The sequence below is a fragment of the Lotus japonicus genome, chromosome 5 (genome assembly GCF_012489685.1).
Source record: "Lotus japonicus ecotype B-129 chromosome 5, LjGifu_v1.2".
NCBI classification, from domain to species: domain Eukaryota; kingdom Viridiplantae; phylum Streptophyta; class Magnoliopsida; order Fabales; family Fabaceae; genus Lotus; species Lotus japonicus.
This window is the reverse complement of record NC_080045.1, coordinates 65,816,139-65,832,050: the sequence shown is the minus strand read 5'-3', so window position 1 is coordinate 65,832,050 and position 15,912 is coordinate 65,816,139. Positions and strand designations below refer to the sequence as shown.

At 39.6% G+C, this 15,912-nt stretch overlaps 3 protein-coding genes across 4 annotated transcripts; 1 reads left to right on the top strand and 2 right to left on the bottom strand.

Moving 5' to 3' along the window:
* Nucleotides 1-656: 656 nt before the first annotated feature.
* On the bottom strand, nucleotides 657-5,264 carry LOC130717176 (ubiquitin receptor RAD23c-like). 2 transcript variants are annotated; one of them, XM_057567313.1, is made up of 12 exons: nucleotides 5,057-5,264; nucleotides 4,365-4,526; nucleotides 3,022-3,075; nucleotides 2,812-2,891; nucleotides 2,605-2,697; nucleotides 2,286-2,466; nucleotides 1,987-2,142; nucleotides 1,845-1,913; nucleotides 1,703-1,750; nucleotides 1,514-1,623; nucleotides 1,315-1,393; nucleotides 657-974 (listed from the first exon to the last, which is right to left on the bottom strand). In XM_057567313.1, exons 1-12 carry the CDS (start codon nucleotides 5,120-5,122, stop codon nucleotides 855-857), a joined length of 1,218 nt encoding a protein of 405 aa, XP_057423296.1. In that variant the 5' UTR covers nucleotides 5,123-5,264; the 3' UTR covers nucleotides 657-854. The 2 variants fall into 2 exon arrangements, with proteins under 2 accessions (XP_057423296.1, XP_057423297.1); XM_057567314.1 differs by having other exon boundaries at nucleotides 2,286-2,463; nucleotides 5,057-5,263.
* Nucleotides 5,265-10,042: 4,778 nt separating this feature from the next.
* Nucleotides 10,043-12,400, top strand: LOC130720010 (uncharacterized). The gene is made up of 2 exons (XM_057570594.1): nucleotides 10,043-11,837; nucleotides 11,955-12,400. Exons 1-2 carry the CDS (start codon nucleotides 10,043-10,045, stop codon nucleotides 12,398-12,400), a joined length of 2,241 nt encoding a protein of 746 aa, XP_057426577.1.
* A 2,068-nt stretch (nucleotides 12,401-14,468) lies between these two features.
* Nucleotides 14,469-15,292, bottom strand: LOC130721061 (uncharacterized). Its single transcript, XM_057571792.1, has one exon. The coding sequence runs from the start codon at nucleotides 15,192-15,194 to the stop codon at nucleotides 14,652-14,654; it is 543 nt and encodes a 180-aa protein (XP_057427775.1). The 5' UTR covers nucleotides 15,195-15,292; the 3' UTR covers nucleotides 14,469-14,651.
* Between the last annotated feature and the right edge of the window lie 620 nt (nucleotides 15,293-15,912).

The following is a 15,912-nucleotide window of genomic DNA, read 5'->3' as shown; positions in this document are numbered from 1 at the left end:
ACTCAATAGTTAACTAAATCATATGTATGAATCCTATTCATCCTACTATTCATCATAGGAAGGGGTCTTCATACTGCATGAAGATGTTGTGAAAGAGTGGGTATTCACAGGTTTGTTGTTCTATTTGAAGGCCTTGAAAACGAAATAGAACTTTAAATAATTTGAAAAACCGCATTTATATGCAAAATTTTAGAAGAAATTTTAATTAAAGACATAGTTCCCAAAAGGAAGAACCTCCCTAGGAGGAGAGTTCTATTCTACCGAACGCAAAGGCCAGTTTGCTAAGGTCTCTACGGACATGCTAGAAAACTACACCCCAATTTTGCCGCACAAGAATTCTCGCTTCTGCCAGGTAAGCTGCAAGCGAGTGGAGATGGAGAGAACCATTGTGAAAAAAACCCATTCACCGCATCTAGGCAGCTAATTCTCACAGAAGCCTACGAGCACCAAGACGCCAAGCCAAGGAGAAGCCGTGGATAACAACCAAAAGAATTCCAAACATGATATAAAAACTTCAAATTCTTTAGATTTTAAAAAATTTATCATTTAAATTTTTAGTGAAGCAACTAGGTGATTTTGCCATTAATCGAGTAGAAAATATAGAATAGGATGCGCAGCTAAACAATTACACATGTTAAAAGGATGCACAATACCAATAGTACAGGACAAACGACTATGTATATGAATACTGAGACTGTCCACAAAGGCAATAATGTGGAGGTGGTAAAAACGTTCCTTCTCCACTTGAGATTTTTTTCATTTTCAAGTATTACCTCATCAAACCGTCTAGTAAAACAAAGGCCCCATAAACATTAAAAAGATAACAGATAAATAATTTAGCAACATGAAGAGATTTATTGTTCGTCGAACTCATGCATGTGATCTAAAAGGTAGTTGGCAGCCAATTCCTCATTTTTGTTGCAAGCGAAGAACACCTCCAATACAATCGCACGATCGAAACCCATTGCTTCAAGCTGTGGCACAAAACAAACATCATAACTTAGAATAACAAATTACGGAAGTGGTTAGCAAGTTAACCCATGGTGTTCTTCATAAACAGCAGGGATCTATCCAAAATACCAGTATCATTTGTCATGTAACCCTTACCCACTTAAAAAGAGATAAACCCATTTTAGAACATTAACATTGATGTGCCTCAGGAACAGTAGGGGAGTCAAATCTGAACTAATTGTGCTTAAAGCCTGATTAACAATTGTGTACTATAAATTGTGGAACTAACACTATTCTTTACAGAATCACTAGCAGACATAATCTAATAATTAATGCTTTATATAGCAATGCGGTCAAACTTACACGTTCAATTGCTTGGCGCTCCTCAGGGGTGACAGTTATTGCTTGTGGTATGCCACCAGCCAGCTGCCCCAATGGGTTCCTATAAAGGATATTAACAGCAAAATATTAAGGCACTGTGACATATATTGATAGGAAAAAAGGATACAAAGACAAGAAAGTATTTGCATCCGCAAAAAATGGCAAACAAATGATCCCTCACCCTTCGCCACCTTCCACAGGCTCATTTATCAAGCGAAGGAAGTCAGCTTGATGATCTCGAATCAATCTCATTAGATGAGGATTCTGTTTGCCAAGCTCTTGTAGCATAGGCTGCAGCAAGAAAAAGAATCAGCGGATTCTAAACAAGAGTGTTGGTTATAAATATAACAACTAAGGTGAAGAAGAAAACCTGCAATATTTGTGGATTAGCCTGCACCATAGCTCGCAAGGCTTGGAACTGCGAAGCAAACGAAAATTGAAGAACTTAATAAAAATATACATTAGGAAGTAAGAAATTTAGTACAATTTAAAGCACAGGGAAAGATGAATACTTGTTGGCTGTTGCGAAGAAAATCTAAAGAGCCAGCACCAGCACCACCAGAACCAACATTTGGGAGGCCCTGTAATACAAAGTTAAGTATTCCACTTGAAAGAACTCATTTATTTTCAACAAAAAAGAAAAAGAATAGCTACCTGTGGAAAAAGGTCTAAAGGATTAGCATTAGGCCCACTTGAGGTAACAGGAGCAGGTTGTGCCGCTTGCGGAGCTGCAGCTGCTGGAGGATTTGCAGGTTGTGCACTTGCAGGCACACGGCCCACAGGTGGAGCTTCAGCTTGCTCGGGGATTCCCTAAATTTATAAAAGGTATTTTATTTAAAAAAGAAAGTAACCATGCAGGATAGGATGCCAAATTGAGTAAAAAAACAGCATTAAAATATATAGCAGATAAGTATCATCAAGTAATAAATTAAACAGCTAAAATATCCACATACTGAATATAAATATTCAATAGCTCTCTCAGGGTTGTTGAAGGCAGCTCGAAGAGCCCGGACTACAGTATCCCTATCCCAGGTCCCTCCTCCAACATCAAGAATTTGCTGAATTGTGTCTTCCAAGTTGCTACCAGCAACCAGATTGGATGCTGCTTGTCCATAGACATCAGAACCTTCCCTGCTTCAAAAAGTTTCTATTCAACAACCAAGTATTGAAGGAAGAATAATGAGAATTGAAGAGTTTACCATCTTTCCAAGTACAAAATTATAGGGACCAAAAAAATGACATTCCAAACATTGAAGAAAACAAAATTCTTACACAGCCGTGCCCGAAGATATAGGAGCAGGAGCTGGAGATGGAGCAGGAGTCGCAGCTGGAGCCGCAGGTGCAGCTGCAGTAACAGGTGCAAGCCTGTCATATTGAAATGAAGCTTCAGTTCAGACAGCATACATTACATGTAAAGATAGTAGAAACCAAAATTTATTTAATCAACTAGAGGAAAAGCCATGAATGACAATCACTCACGGAGCCCCAGTTGCAGTAGGAGTTGGAAGTGGCACTGACACCACAGGGTTTGAAGTAGGAGCTGCACTTGTTTGTGGAGCCTGCAATGATACATGGTAATATAATACTTTCAGAAGTTGGAAATGGGAATATATCTTACTATGTCCCAGAAAAGAGAGCCAAAATGATATTAACATCGGAAATATTCACAACATAGCAAAATGCTCTCACCTTAGCTGAAGGTGCAGCTGAAGTAGTAGATCCTTCACCAGACGGAGTCTTACTCTGACATATTTTAATCAGATAGTTCTGATTCAGTACTCAATAAATAATAAGCATTAAAATTTAGAGAGGTAAAAATGATTTCTTATGAATTTAAGTCAATATAAATAAACCCAGTCACGTTAGGGTGGATGTACCCCCTAAATGCACATTGCATTTTAGGGGCTTGTCAAACAATTACGTCTAAATAGGAAAAACCAAAGACCCAAGGGCAACTGGGAAAACCTGCAATTTATGAAAGTTCTTAACCAGCCAAAATTCTGGTCGTTCAATTAACATCAATTCTGTTACGTAATCCGCAGGTTCTGCTAACGGTAAGCTCTGAAACCTTGACCAAATTTAATTTCCTTTCTTGTATGCAGTAGATCCTCAAGAATTGGCGATCTGTCTCTGATCTGGGTGTCTGATCTGGTGGCTGGTGGAGACCTTGTCAGCGTGTCTCTGGTGCAGAGCGAGACGACAAAGCTGGTGTGCGTGTGAGCGATGGAGAACATAGAGATAAGGAGGGTGAGGGTTGTTTGTGATTTGGTAGGGGTAAAGAAAAGATAGTCATAGAGGCAGAGTGTAGTTGTGTGGGTATTAATTGATCGAATGTTTGGAATTTGGGGGAAAGATCAAAGAAATCAAAAACTGATCAGTAAGAGTATTTGTATGCGATTGAATTGTGATTCACCTTTTTTTTTGTGATGTGTGGTTGTGGTTCTCAATTTTCTCAAGTGCATAATTAATTAATGTGTTAAAACGGAAACTGTTTTATAATTAAAGTCAAACTTCTCATCTGAAACCATAATTGGAGGGAATGAAAACGATAAAATTATGGGAGAGAATCTAATGAGGGAATGAGGGACGGAATGTGAAAAGTTTTGAGGTAAACATATAAAAGGGAATTGAAACTTGGGAGGGAAACTAAAAGACCTTGAGAATCTAATTAGAGGAAATGAACTATTTAATTGTGTAGAGAAACTAAAGATGAAATTAAAAAATTTAAGTTTTTTTTACATAATGTGCAAGCGTAAAATAAATCACGCCGCAACGGACGCAAAACGCATCGCAGCAACCGCAATATCTGCAACCGCAATATCCGCAACCGCATTTACAAAAACAGACAGAAACCGACGTGAGGTCGGCTATATGGAGCAACTGACGTCATTACTTGACGCCATTACACTCGATGAAAACCCAAATAAATACTGTGCGGGATATTATTGAACATGAGGTCCTAATACTTTAACAAGTCCAAAAATCAATGCAGTTCTCAGAAGGGCAAAATAAAAACAAAAAGAAAGGTTTACCTTGGAAATCATAATCACAATGAAACTATTTTCAGCTACTTTATTTTCCTCCAAGGTAGTACCATCCTTAAGAACTTTCCCTTGATGAATAAGCATTTGCTGCGCGGCAGGATAGACATCCACACCTTGAACAGTTTCAATATTTTTCTTCACATCCGAAACCTGAAAAAAAAATATCCGCAATTACAAGTCCATAACTAACGTAGCAAGTAACTTATTGTCGAAGCGAATCATAAACCCCACACAACCAAAATATCAAGAATTGACACATTTGTAGAACTACAATTCAACTAACAGAAACTTACAACCTTGAAAGAGACAGATAATGCACATTAATTTGATAAAGTCAAAGCTAAATTATACCATGGATGTGAACTAGTGTCACACAATGTGGAACTGATTCACTATCACGTGTCAATCAAGCTTCCGAAAACAGATTAATTCTCTACATGTACACATAACTTTCGAAAGCTGAATTTCATATCTACGTATTAGCAAATTCAAATTCGCATCAAACAATCAACAAGAAATAGAACAAGCGAAACAATAATTAAACCCTAATCAAACACTAAGATTTAGGGTTCTGGAGCCGAAACTGCGAAGGAAGTTGAAGAACAGAAAACGAAACGGAAATTCAGTACGAAATTGAATTGAATGAAGGAAAGGGAAGGAAGAAGAAGGGGGAAACAAACCGTGTCTTGGGGCTTGACTTCGATTTCGAAGTGAGAGCCCTTCAGAGTCTTGACGAAAACCTTCATCTTCTTCGCTTGTTGACCGGAATTCGGTTCGCCGCCACGAACAGCGTCGGAATTCGCGACCAGGATCCACCGATCCGCAGAACCCAAAACGACGACGGAGAGAGAGAGAGAGAGAGAGAGAGAGAGAGAGACTCGAAGTAAAAGAAAAAGAAAAACCCTTTTTGATTTAAAAGGAGGAGATATACTCGAAAATATGCTAGTTTATGTTTGCAGTAGTTGAGTCATCAACCTCACGCGCCTTTCCTTTTGTTGGTGATTTGGTGAGCACGTGTACGATCGGGATTGGGAAGTGGGGTTGACGCAAAGGAAAGTGAGATGGGAATTAGTTTTCGAGAACTGAAGTGGAGAGTTAGCTAGATTTTTGTTTCGGACACTCTGACTAAAGGGCGGTGTGGTGTATATCCATCTTGTGTTGTCGTAGGACTGTAGGACTCATCAAATCTTGTGTCTATTAGTCTAGCAATAATTATTTATTCACACCTCAAAATGAGGTGGAGGAAGAGAGATAGGAAGAAAAGAAAAAGTAAGAGTGAGAAAGTATAAAATATGATAGATGATAAGAGGAGAGAGATAGAAATAAAAAGAGGTGGAAATGAAATGTATAAAAACAGAGGTGTGTATATCATTACCCAGTAGTCTAGTACTACTATGAATTTCTCTTTTTTTTCTCACTGATTATAATTTGATACATTTATAATTTAGTTTGCATTTACATGCGGTGAAACTTTTAGTGACATCATATTTTTCGTAAGGATAATGTGTATATGAAATTTTTTGCGAAAGTGATGATCAAACAAGCTATAAAGTTCATCTTAGTCTCAGAGCCTCCAGATGACCTTATTCCTCTTTGTAATTTTTGGATTCAGATGACCTTATTTGTTTTTGTTTCTTTACCTCTTACATTCAAAAAACTTATTGAAAAATGACATTCGGTTTTTTATTATTCAACTTTAGATCTCTAATAAACAAAATTCAATAAAATATGAAAGTATTTTTTACTAATTTATCATGTAGATGGATATATATATATATATTGTAGATATAATCACAACCAATAATGTGTTATTCCTGATTTTATCAATTAAAGTGAAGAAGAAAAATCATTGTCCAAATACTTCTTTTGATCTTATGTAGAATTTTTTGTCAACGGATGACATTTCATTTGGGCGAAAATCTTACCCAAAATCTTATGTAGATTAACAAAAGAATATAACGAGCCTTACTTGGGCCGTAGCCCATCACAATTTTGAACGAAAAAGAACATTCCAATGCAACTCTGTCAAAAAAAAAAAAAAGGACTTGTAATCAAATTCTGAATGAAGGCAGGTACTGTGAGCAAAGTATCTCTCTTTTAGACTTTTACACGCTCTGCTAGGGTTTGTCCTAGGTTGTAAAAACTCTAAGAAGAGCTTCCACCAATCCCGTTGGCTTGTCCTTTTCATTGTGAGAAATGACCTGATTCCCACTGCTTCTTGTTGTTCTAGTGTGGATCTTGCTCCTTCCTGTTTTTGGTAAAGTTTATTCCCTTTTGTCCTCTTCCTTCCTGTGGAAGTTTCTGCTGTCTTTTTCCTCCACTATGGAGAGAAATGAAGAGAACAACCCAGTGGAGTGCTCTTTGGATGGAATCACTATAGAGCTACCTGTTGAGGAAGACAACAATGTAGAGTTAGCTAGGAAAACTCTGATTGGAAAAGTGATTGTAGATAAACCACTGAACAAACATGCTATTAAACAAGTAGTGATGAAGGCTTGGGGCCTGCCTAATACTACACAGATTGGGGATCTGGGAGTTAACACTATCTTAGTCCCTTGTCCAGATGAAGATTTTGCAGAAAGGATTATGGATGAGTCCCCTTGGAATGTTATGGGGTATCTACTTTGCCTCCAGTGGTGGGCACCTCAGATTTCAGCCTTGGAAGTTTGCTTTGATCTAGCTCCTTTTTGGATCCAGTTCCATGGACTCCCCTTGGAGGTTATGAATACTGCAAATGTTTCCAAAGTTGCTTCCCAACTTGGAGAAGTCCTGGTCATCGAAAACCCAAAGGTGAATGACTCTCTCCTCCGGCCCTTTTTCAGGGTGAGAGTCAAGTTGAATGTGAAAAAACCTCTAACTACAGGCTTCTGGGTCCCTAGGAGAGATATGCCCAAAGCTTGGGTATTTTTTAAGTATGAGAAACTACAGGGGATTTGTTACAAATGTGGCATTTTAGGCCATGAACAGAAGGGGTGTATGAGACCGAGAGCTATGTCTTGCTTGAACCCCGCCCAACCAAGATACTCACAGTTTTTGGGTGTCCCTACTGCTAAAAGTTTGGCTTCTCTGGCTGCTAGTTCTGGCAGATCTGCTCAAAGGAAGGACCACAACCCTCCCCTGGAAAGTCAGGAATTAAGATACTGGAAGCAGAAGCTGGTGCCCCCTCCCAAGGATTTTGTGGTTAGCTGCTCAGATCGGAGTCCTATTCCTTCTATCCCAGTTCAGGAGGAAGATGAAGATGCTATGATTCAGGATATTATGGGAGTTACCTCAGGGAGGGTCATCCTGCCCCCTCCTCATCAGCCTGATGATGATCATATTGTTCACCCTCGAGAGTTTGAGGGATCCCATTCTGTGGGTCTGGAGGACAGTGTTTCCAGAGTTTCATCGTCTTCCAGCAGTGAGTCCTCCCCAGTTAGTGTTACTAGAAGAGCTTTATCCTCTAAGGAGATTTGTCCAGGGTTGGGCCCAGAGAATATTAGCCAGCTACACATCGCAACAGAATTCATAGGTACGAGAGTTGATCCTGTTATTCTGGACTACCCCAGTCCAGTGAGAAACCACACTAGTTGCTTTGGAGCTAACCTGACAGCTGAACATGTGAGGAAAGCCAGAATGATCTGCAAGCCAGCTGAAGCTTCTAACCAGCAGAGTTTTAACCGACAACTAGATCCTTCCTTTATTTTCAACTGTGATCCTCATAATTCCCCTCCCAAGTCTTCTTCTCGGGTGGTTGGGAGACCAAGGATTAAGAGAAGAACTATATATGCTACCAATGAGTACCTGATAGAATTCCCTTCAGATGATGAGGAAGTTGTTACTGAGACTGCCTCTAGAGTTCACCTTAGTCCTTCATGTGAATCTGAGTTAGCAACAGGACTGGAAAAATGCTTAACCCTAAAGAGATCCAGATGTGATGAGAGTTTAGCCATCGTTAAATGTGAAATTGGTTCCTCTGAGAAAGGGCTGGGGAAGAGATTGAAACTGGACTTGGCTGAGAACAAACTACACACTCTCAGCTCTGAGAATTTATTTTCTCCTACTTCATTGGCTGAGGAGGCGGGCCTACCCATGCCCCCTCAAGCGCCATGAATACACTCTGCTGGAATTGTCGAGGTGTGGCGGCCACCCCGACAAGGAGAGAACTTAAGAACTTGGTTAACAAGTTCCAACCGACCATTCTGTTCTTGATGGAGACTAAGTCCAGAAGGAATGTCCTAGAGAGATTAAGGTACCAGTTGCAGTATCAACACATATTCTTAGTGGATCCCATTGGTTTATCAGGCGGGCTAGCTTTAATGTGGAGATATGGTGTTGACATTGAAATAATAGAGTCAACAAAAAATTTTATTCATACTGTTGTTACTTCCCAAAATGATACCAGTGTTTGGGAGTGTACGTTTGTGTATGGGGATCCTGTTCCTCAGAGGCGAAGATCTTTATGGTGTACCATTGCTTCCTTGAATCAAAACAGAGATATCCCTTGGTGTTGTGCTGGGGATTTTAATGAGATTTTGTTCCCACATGAGAAAGAAGGTTTGAGGCCCCATTCTGATTCCAGAATACAGATTTTCAGAGAGTTTCTTCATGAATCTGCATTGATGGACCTTGATCTTAAGGGTGAAAGGTTTACCTGGCACAGTAACCCACGTGATGGAGTCATAACGAGGGAAAGAATTGATCGGGTCTTAGCGAATTGGCAGTGGCGGGCTTTATTTCCTAATGCAAGAGCTATTGCTTACACTCCTTTTAGTTCTGATCATTCCCCTGTATTCCTAGACCCCCTGCCTAGATCAATGAGTGGTAAACAATTCAAGTATGAATTATTCTGGAACGAACATCAAGATTGTAAAGCTACTGTTCAACAGGGGTGGGAAGAGCCAAATCCTAGAGAGGATGTTTGGTCTGATCTTGAGGCAAGAATGAAGTCCAGCAAAAAAAGCCTAATGGTGTGGCAAAAGAAGACTTTTAAAGTGGCCCAACAGGAGATAGAGAGACTCAAAGGAGAGATTCAACTAGAACAAGGAAAACCGCATCATGAAGTTGATTGGAATGCTGTTTCCTCCCGCAAATCTCAGGTAAAAGAACTTTGGAGGCAGGAAGAACTATATTGGGGCCAGAGATCTCGATTGAAATGGGTGCAATTTGGTGATAAAAACACAAAATTCTTTCATGCTACTACTCTACAAAGAAGAAACCGAAACAGATTGGAGAGGATTAAGGATGAGCATGGAAACTGGATAGAAGGCCAGGATGGAATTATGGGAGCTTTTTTGAGACATTATCAAACCATCTATACTGCAAAAGGGTGTCAGCTCATGAACACATGCCTCCGAGCAGTTCCCCGACTGGTTAGTGAAGATTTAAATGCCTATTTGATAGATGATGTGTCCCAGCAGGAAATTCTAGATGCTCTAAATGGCCTTGGCAGCCTCAAGGCTCCGGGACCAGATGGGTTTAATGGTCTCTTTTTCAAAAATCATTGGAATACTATTAAGGATGAAATTACTATGGCTATCTAATCCTTCTTCAGGGACGGCTTCCTGCCTAATAATCTCAATGAGACCCTTGTTGCATTGGTGCCCAAAGTCCAAAACCCGGAAAGTGTGATCCAATTCCGACCCATAAGTTGTTGTAATTTCATCCTCAAGATGATCTCAAAAATCATGGTCTCTAGACTTAAAGGAGCTTTAGGAGAACTGGTTACTCCAAATCAAAGCACTTTTGTGGGAGGGCGTCTCATTCAGGACAATATAATTATTGCTCAAGAAGCCTTCTATGGCTTGAAGCACAGGGGGGCTGAGCTTAAAGAGTTCATTGCAGTGAAGATGGACCTTAGTAAGGCCTATGATTGCCTTGAATGGCCTTTTCTTAAAAGCATTTTACAGGCCTACGGCTTCCATGATAAGTGGGTTGCTCAAGTGATGAGTATTGTGAAGGGGGTATCTTACAGATATAAGATTAATGGTTTTGTCAGTGAAAGCCTTACCCCGGAAAGGGGTCTTAGACAAGGTGACCCCTTGTCTCCGTATTTGTTTGTCTTGGCAGCTGATGTTCTCTCTCATTTGCTCCTAAAAGCTCAATCTGAAGGAAGGCTAAAAGGTATTCAGCTTGCTCCCACTGCCCCTTGTATAACCCACCTTCTTTTTGCGGATGACTCCCTCCTCTTTGCTCGGGCTCACCCTCAAGAGTTGTACCAGTTAATGGAGATTTTGAATACTTTCTCACTAGCCTCTGGTCAAAGGATAAACACAGCCAAATCTGGAATTATTTGCAGCCCCCTTCTCCCGGCTCATAGAAGAAATCAGATAGCCTCTATTCTTAATATGCAGATCTGGACTTCTCCTGGACAATACCTAGGCCTCCCTGGCATTTGGGGGAGAAACAGAACTACTGCGCTTGCTTGGGTAAAGGATAGAATCTTGGGTAAATTGGAAGGTTGGAAGGAAACTATGTTAAATCAAGCTGGGAAGGAAGTGTTGATTAAATCTGTTATTCAGGCAATCCCCTCCTATGCCATGGCGATTGTGCAATTTCCTAAGTCCTTTTGTTTGTCCCTTCATGCTATTGTGTCTCGGTTCTGGTGGAGGGGTTATAAAAAAGATCGTGGGATACATTGGAGACGTTGGAATTACATGTCAAAGAAGAAAATTGAAGGAGGGCTTGGCTTTAGAGATTTCCAACACCAAAATGTTGCTTGTCTTACTAAACAAGCTTGGAGATTAGAAGAGAACCCTAATGCTCTTTGGGCCTCTATCTTAAAGGCTGTTTATTATCCTAATACCAACTTCTTGCAGGCTAGCACGGGCAGAAGGGCTTCCTGGATGTGGAAGAGTATATTAGAAGGCAGGAACTTATTAAGGAGGAAGGGAAGGTGGTCTATTGGTAAGGGTGAGACTGCTAGGATCTGGGGAGATCCCTGGCTCTGGACAGGGGAAGTATTAACCACTGATAATCAGCAGTTGCAGGATTGGAAAGTCAAGGAGATTACCCTGCCCCAAGGAGGGGGGTGGGATGGGGAAAAGATAAGAGGAATTTTTCAGCCCATGGTAGCACTTAAAATTTTACAAACTCCAATTGGCTTGTCAGGAAATGAAGACAAATTGATCTGGCCCCATGAGAAAAATGGACAGTACAGCATCAGATCAGGCTATCAGGTAATCAAATCAGAAGATCAATCCTACCTAAATGTGGCCTCTACGTCCAATTGTCTACCTAAAGAACTCTGGAATTTCATCTGGTCAGTAAGTGTTCCCCAGAAGATAAGGATGTTCATGTGGAAAGTGTGTTCCAATGCACTGGCTCTTAATGAGAATCTATTCAAGAGAAGGGTGTCCAGGAACAAGTTCTGTCCAGTTTGTCTTACTGTACCAGAAACGAGTGAGCATGCATTCCTACTTTGTCCCTGGACTAGACCTGTGTGGTTTGGCTCAATCTTTCAATGGAACATTTCACCACAAGGTCTGACAAGCATCTCCTCCTGGCTCCTCTTAAAAATTCAGCAACTTTCTCATTCTTCCACTGAACCCGAGGAGTCCCTAGCTACTCTATGTATGACTATTTGGGGAATATGAAAAGGGAGAAATAGGGTAGTCTTCGATCATGAAGCACCGAATCCTAGAGACACTATTTTGCAGATCCAACTGATGATGAAGGATATTCATCTATGTAAACCGATTCAGACAGAGTCACCGGTAGAAAGAGTATCAACCATACCTGGGCCTAAAAGATGGATCCCTCCTCCCCATGGGGTGTACAAGGTGAATACGGATGCTAGTTGGCTGCCAGGCTCTCCAACAAGTACAACTGGTGTGATCATCCGGTATGTTGCAGGGAATTTAATAGCTGGTATGTCCACCAGGAGGTTCTCCTTCTCCCCTTTAACCTCTGAAGCTGCTGCGTTAAGAGAGGGAATTATTCTGGCAAACAACTTGGGCTTAGAGCAGATCTGCATGGAATCTGATTGTCTTTCCCTGATTGATGCTTGTAAGAACAAAAGAAAACAGGGTGAGACCAATTCATAGAAGATATTAGAAGGTTTAGTCTCAATTTCAACCTTTGTTCCTTCTCTTGGACTCCCCGTCAAGGGAACATAGTGGCCCATCATGTTGCTAATTTAGGATCAAGAAACTTACTTGCTTGGAATTGGACGATGTCCCCTCCCATTCAGATTGCCAGAGCTTTAGTGGAAGATGCTCGTTGGATCCCTCCTAGAAGGTGATTTCCTTGGCCTGATGCTCAAGAGTTTCATGTGTGCAGCGTTTCTTTTTGGTAACCGGAACATTGCTAGATCTACTTTCAGTGGATCCATCTAGTCTCCTTCTTGTTTTTGTATATTGTTTATCCTCTAGATGGCTTTGGTGTTTCCGAGTTAGTGGCCTCTGACAGCTATTCTGTATGTTAACTAACTTGTTGTGTTAGTCTTTTAGTTAGTTGATATACAATACATTCTTGTTCCTAGCTTTGTTGGCCAGTGCTGCGGTGCTTGTATTTGCCTTGTTGGGCTCTTGGGCTTGGCCCTTGTTTTTTCAATATAACTTCCTTTGACCAAAAAAAAAAGAAGGCAGGTACTTGCATAGTTTTAATTTTTGGTGCCAAATCAAATTAATTTTTTTGACCAAAAATTAAAATTATGCAATTTCCACCCTAAACCCTAATTAATTGTTTGTCCAAAAAAAAAGTACCTAATTAATTGTTCGGTCAAGCTAGTAGAAATAGGCTATAACCTAGCTACGAATTCTTTTGAGCTTGTTACATAAGTCTTACAATTACATATACATAAATAAGTATTAAAGTGATAGCCCATTTACCCAAACGCAAAACATTATTTTGTTTGTTTTTCTTTTTCATAATGATCATAATTGAATAAAAAGTTTTCAGCAAACATCTTACATATCTTAAAAACTTAATACTAATCACGATTGTTACTGTCCCTTTAAAATATGCGATTCATTTTAAATAATAGTGTCTTAATTAACGCACATACTCTTACACTAGTGATACTAATTAGTTATGTATATTTGTTTGAGTTAAGTATGAAAGACGTCATAACTCTCTATATTAAGTATTTAACGTAAATCCCAATTTTTATTGAACCCTGCATAAGTAAGCCCTTCATCCCTTTTGTTTTCTTCAAGCTCTCATTGTCGCATGTAACCACCGGGCAGGCTCTCAACCATAAACCGCAACCCAAACCAAACCCGCTATTCTCTTCAATAGGATAAGGAGATGAAGGAGAGGTGGGGGCGGTTGTGGACTTGTGGCTGCATCCAACAAATTTTATCTATTTGGACAAGAAAACAAAAAAGTGTAACCTACTACAAAAATGTGTAATACTTAGTGGTTCAAAGTTCTACCAACCGTTTATCATGCATGTTAAATAAATAACCTAATTTATAAGTGTATTTATATTCGGAAAGACAACCAAATATATTTTACAACTGTGAAATAATTAAATTATTTTATAAATTCATATAATGATATATAACATGTTTTTAGGTTCCATGTATTTAAAAATAGTCTTAAATACTCTAGAGGTCCCTGAAATTTTCTCTCGTACGAAAATAAGTCCCTGAAAAAAAAATTCTGATTCTCATTCCCTAAATTTTTTTTAATCAAAATAGGTCCCTACTCGTGTTTCCAGCCTATGTGGCTTAATTTTTGCTGAGTCAATTATTCCACGTGGCTTTTATATTTTTTTTAAATACACATGGATTAAAAAAAATAAATTTTAAAATTTATAAAAATAAAATTAAACATTTAAGTTTAATTAGATTTAGGGATTTAGGGTTAATTACATTAAAATTTTAGTCACAGTTAAAATTCTTCATCCCTCTTAAAATTGTATTGTGTGAAAATCGAACTCAAAAAACTCTTCCCACACACTCAACCTGCGTTGCCAACTGAGTTAATCTCTCTTCTTAGGTTCATAATATAATTTTCTATTTATTGTTTATTTATTTCTTACATTTTTAATCCAATTAAATATGAAAATAAGATATTACTTTCCCTTTATTCTCCAGAGTTCCTTTCCAAAGTTGAACTACATTAAGGATTTTTTTAACCATCCATCCATATAAATAAAATAAGAGATTTTTAACCATAAACCTCCTTAAGCATCCTTCATAAATTCACAGCTTCATCATGTTATCCTAACTCATACGTATATAATTTGCTGTAATTCCCTTTATCTTAGATCTATATTAAAGGGAACAAAAATAGGTGAGGTGAATAAAAAAAAAGATTTACATGTCTAAGAAATTAAAACAAAATAGTTTATTGTGCCGCCGGCATGGTCTCTTGCCGCCACGAATCAGAAAACTCATTCGAGTCATAATACACATCAGAATGATCAAACAACCCATCAAACGCCACGTAATCAGTATTGCTTTCATACCCAAACCCGTTTCCCAACCCGAACGAGTCATAACTCGGCATCTGGTCCTCAAACCCCCACAACTCACCGATCCCGGAAGCTGACTCAGGCGGAACACGGAACATCTCCGCCTCCTGCACCACCACCGACGACAAGTCCTCCGTCGGCGGAAGCCCCAGCTCGTCGTCGGAGGCTCCCAGTAAGTACCCGATCTGGCCGGAATCTGACGTAGTCACACGAAGGGGAGCAGGGGAGGAAGACGCAGAGATCTCCTCTTGCAGGCTCCTGATAACAGAGTCAAGATCCTGAGTCGACGGCGTTGTGGGATCGGTGTCGTCGAAGAACTCGAGGAGATCCTCCCTGAGTCGCTTTGCCTCGGACGATTCTAGATCTAACTCGTCCGAGTCAGCTCGGACTCGCTTCTTGAAAGTTAAATCAGCCATAATAAATGAAGAGAGCAAAACGGTGGCGTTTGGTGGTTGAAGTTGAGTTGACACGGTGGTTGTGGTGGTGGAAGAGGTGAGAAATGAGTTTATATATAAGGGGGGACAATGGAGAGAGAAAGAAGAGAGAGAAAGAGAGTACGGGTGTAATGATGCTGCTGATGCAGGCGTGTGGGACCGAATACTTTGCCCATCACACACACATTGATTGATTGTTTTGCCTTTTTGTTTTCATGTTTCTCTTTTTTTTTTTATTTCTTTCTATTTTCCACCTTTTTTCTATTTTTATTTTGAAAACCATTGGTGGCTGATTTTTCCATTTTTAATTATTAAACTCAGTTGAATTCGAAGTTGGAGTCCGGGGTCAGTTGCCGAGGGTCCCACCTGCCCGGTCAATTACGGGTTTATTGCTTTTTAATGTCCATTTCTAATATTTTTCCCCTCCTGTGAAATTTAATTGGTTCTAAGATTGAGTATAATTGACGCTTTCTTCTCTCCGAAAGTTAGCTCAAGTTGTCGGGTTGGACGGGATGAATAATTTAGGGTCTAGAATTTGAATCGTTAATTTTGAGAATGAACTAATTTACTAACAATTAACATTTTCCTGTAAAAAAATATTAATGCATTCTTTAATAGTTTTTTTAACACACTTCTTTTAATTGGTCAAAACTCATGTAGGTTTTATAAAACCATGTGGGTGCACATAATGTTTTTATGT

Excerpts from the sequence above, each read along its gene's own strand:
- LOC130717176 (XM_057567313.1), bottom strand. The coding sequence starts at position 5,122 with ATGAAGGTTTTCGTCAAGACTCTGAAGGGCTCTCACTTCGAAATCGAA. Across the intron at positions 1,914-1,986 it reads CTTTAGACCTTTTTCCACAG|GGCCTCCCAAATGTTGGTTC; the intron begins GTAGCTATTCTT and ends TTTGTATTACAG. Across the intron at positions 1,394-1,513 it reads CCTGTGGAAGGTGGCGAAGG|GAACCCATTGGGGCAGCTGG; the intron begins GTGAGGGATCAT and ends TATCCTTTATAG.
- LOC130721061 (XM_057571792.1), bottom strand. The coding sequence starts at position 15,194 with ATGGCTGATTTAACTTTCAAGAAGCGAGTCCGAGCTGACTCGGACGAG.
- LOC130720010 (XM_057570594.1), top strand. The coding sequence starts at position 10,043 with ATGGTCTCTAGACTTAAAGGAGCTTTAGGAGAACTGGTTACTCCAAAT. Across the intron at positions 11,838-11,954 it reads ATGGAACATTTCACCACAAG|GGAGAAATAGGGTAGTCTTC; the intron begins GTCTGACAAGCA and ends GAATATGAAAAG.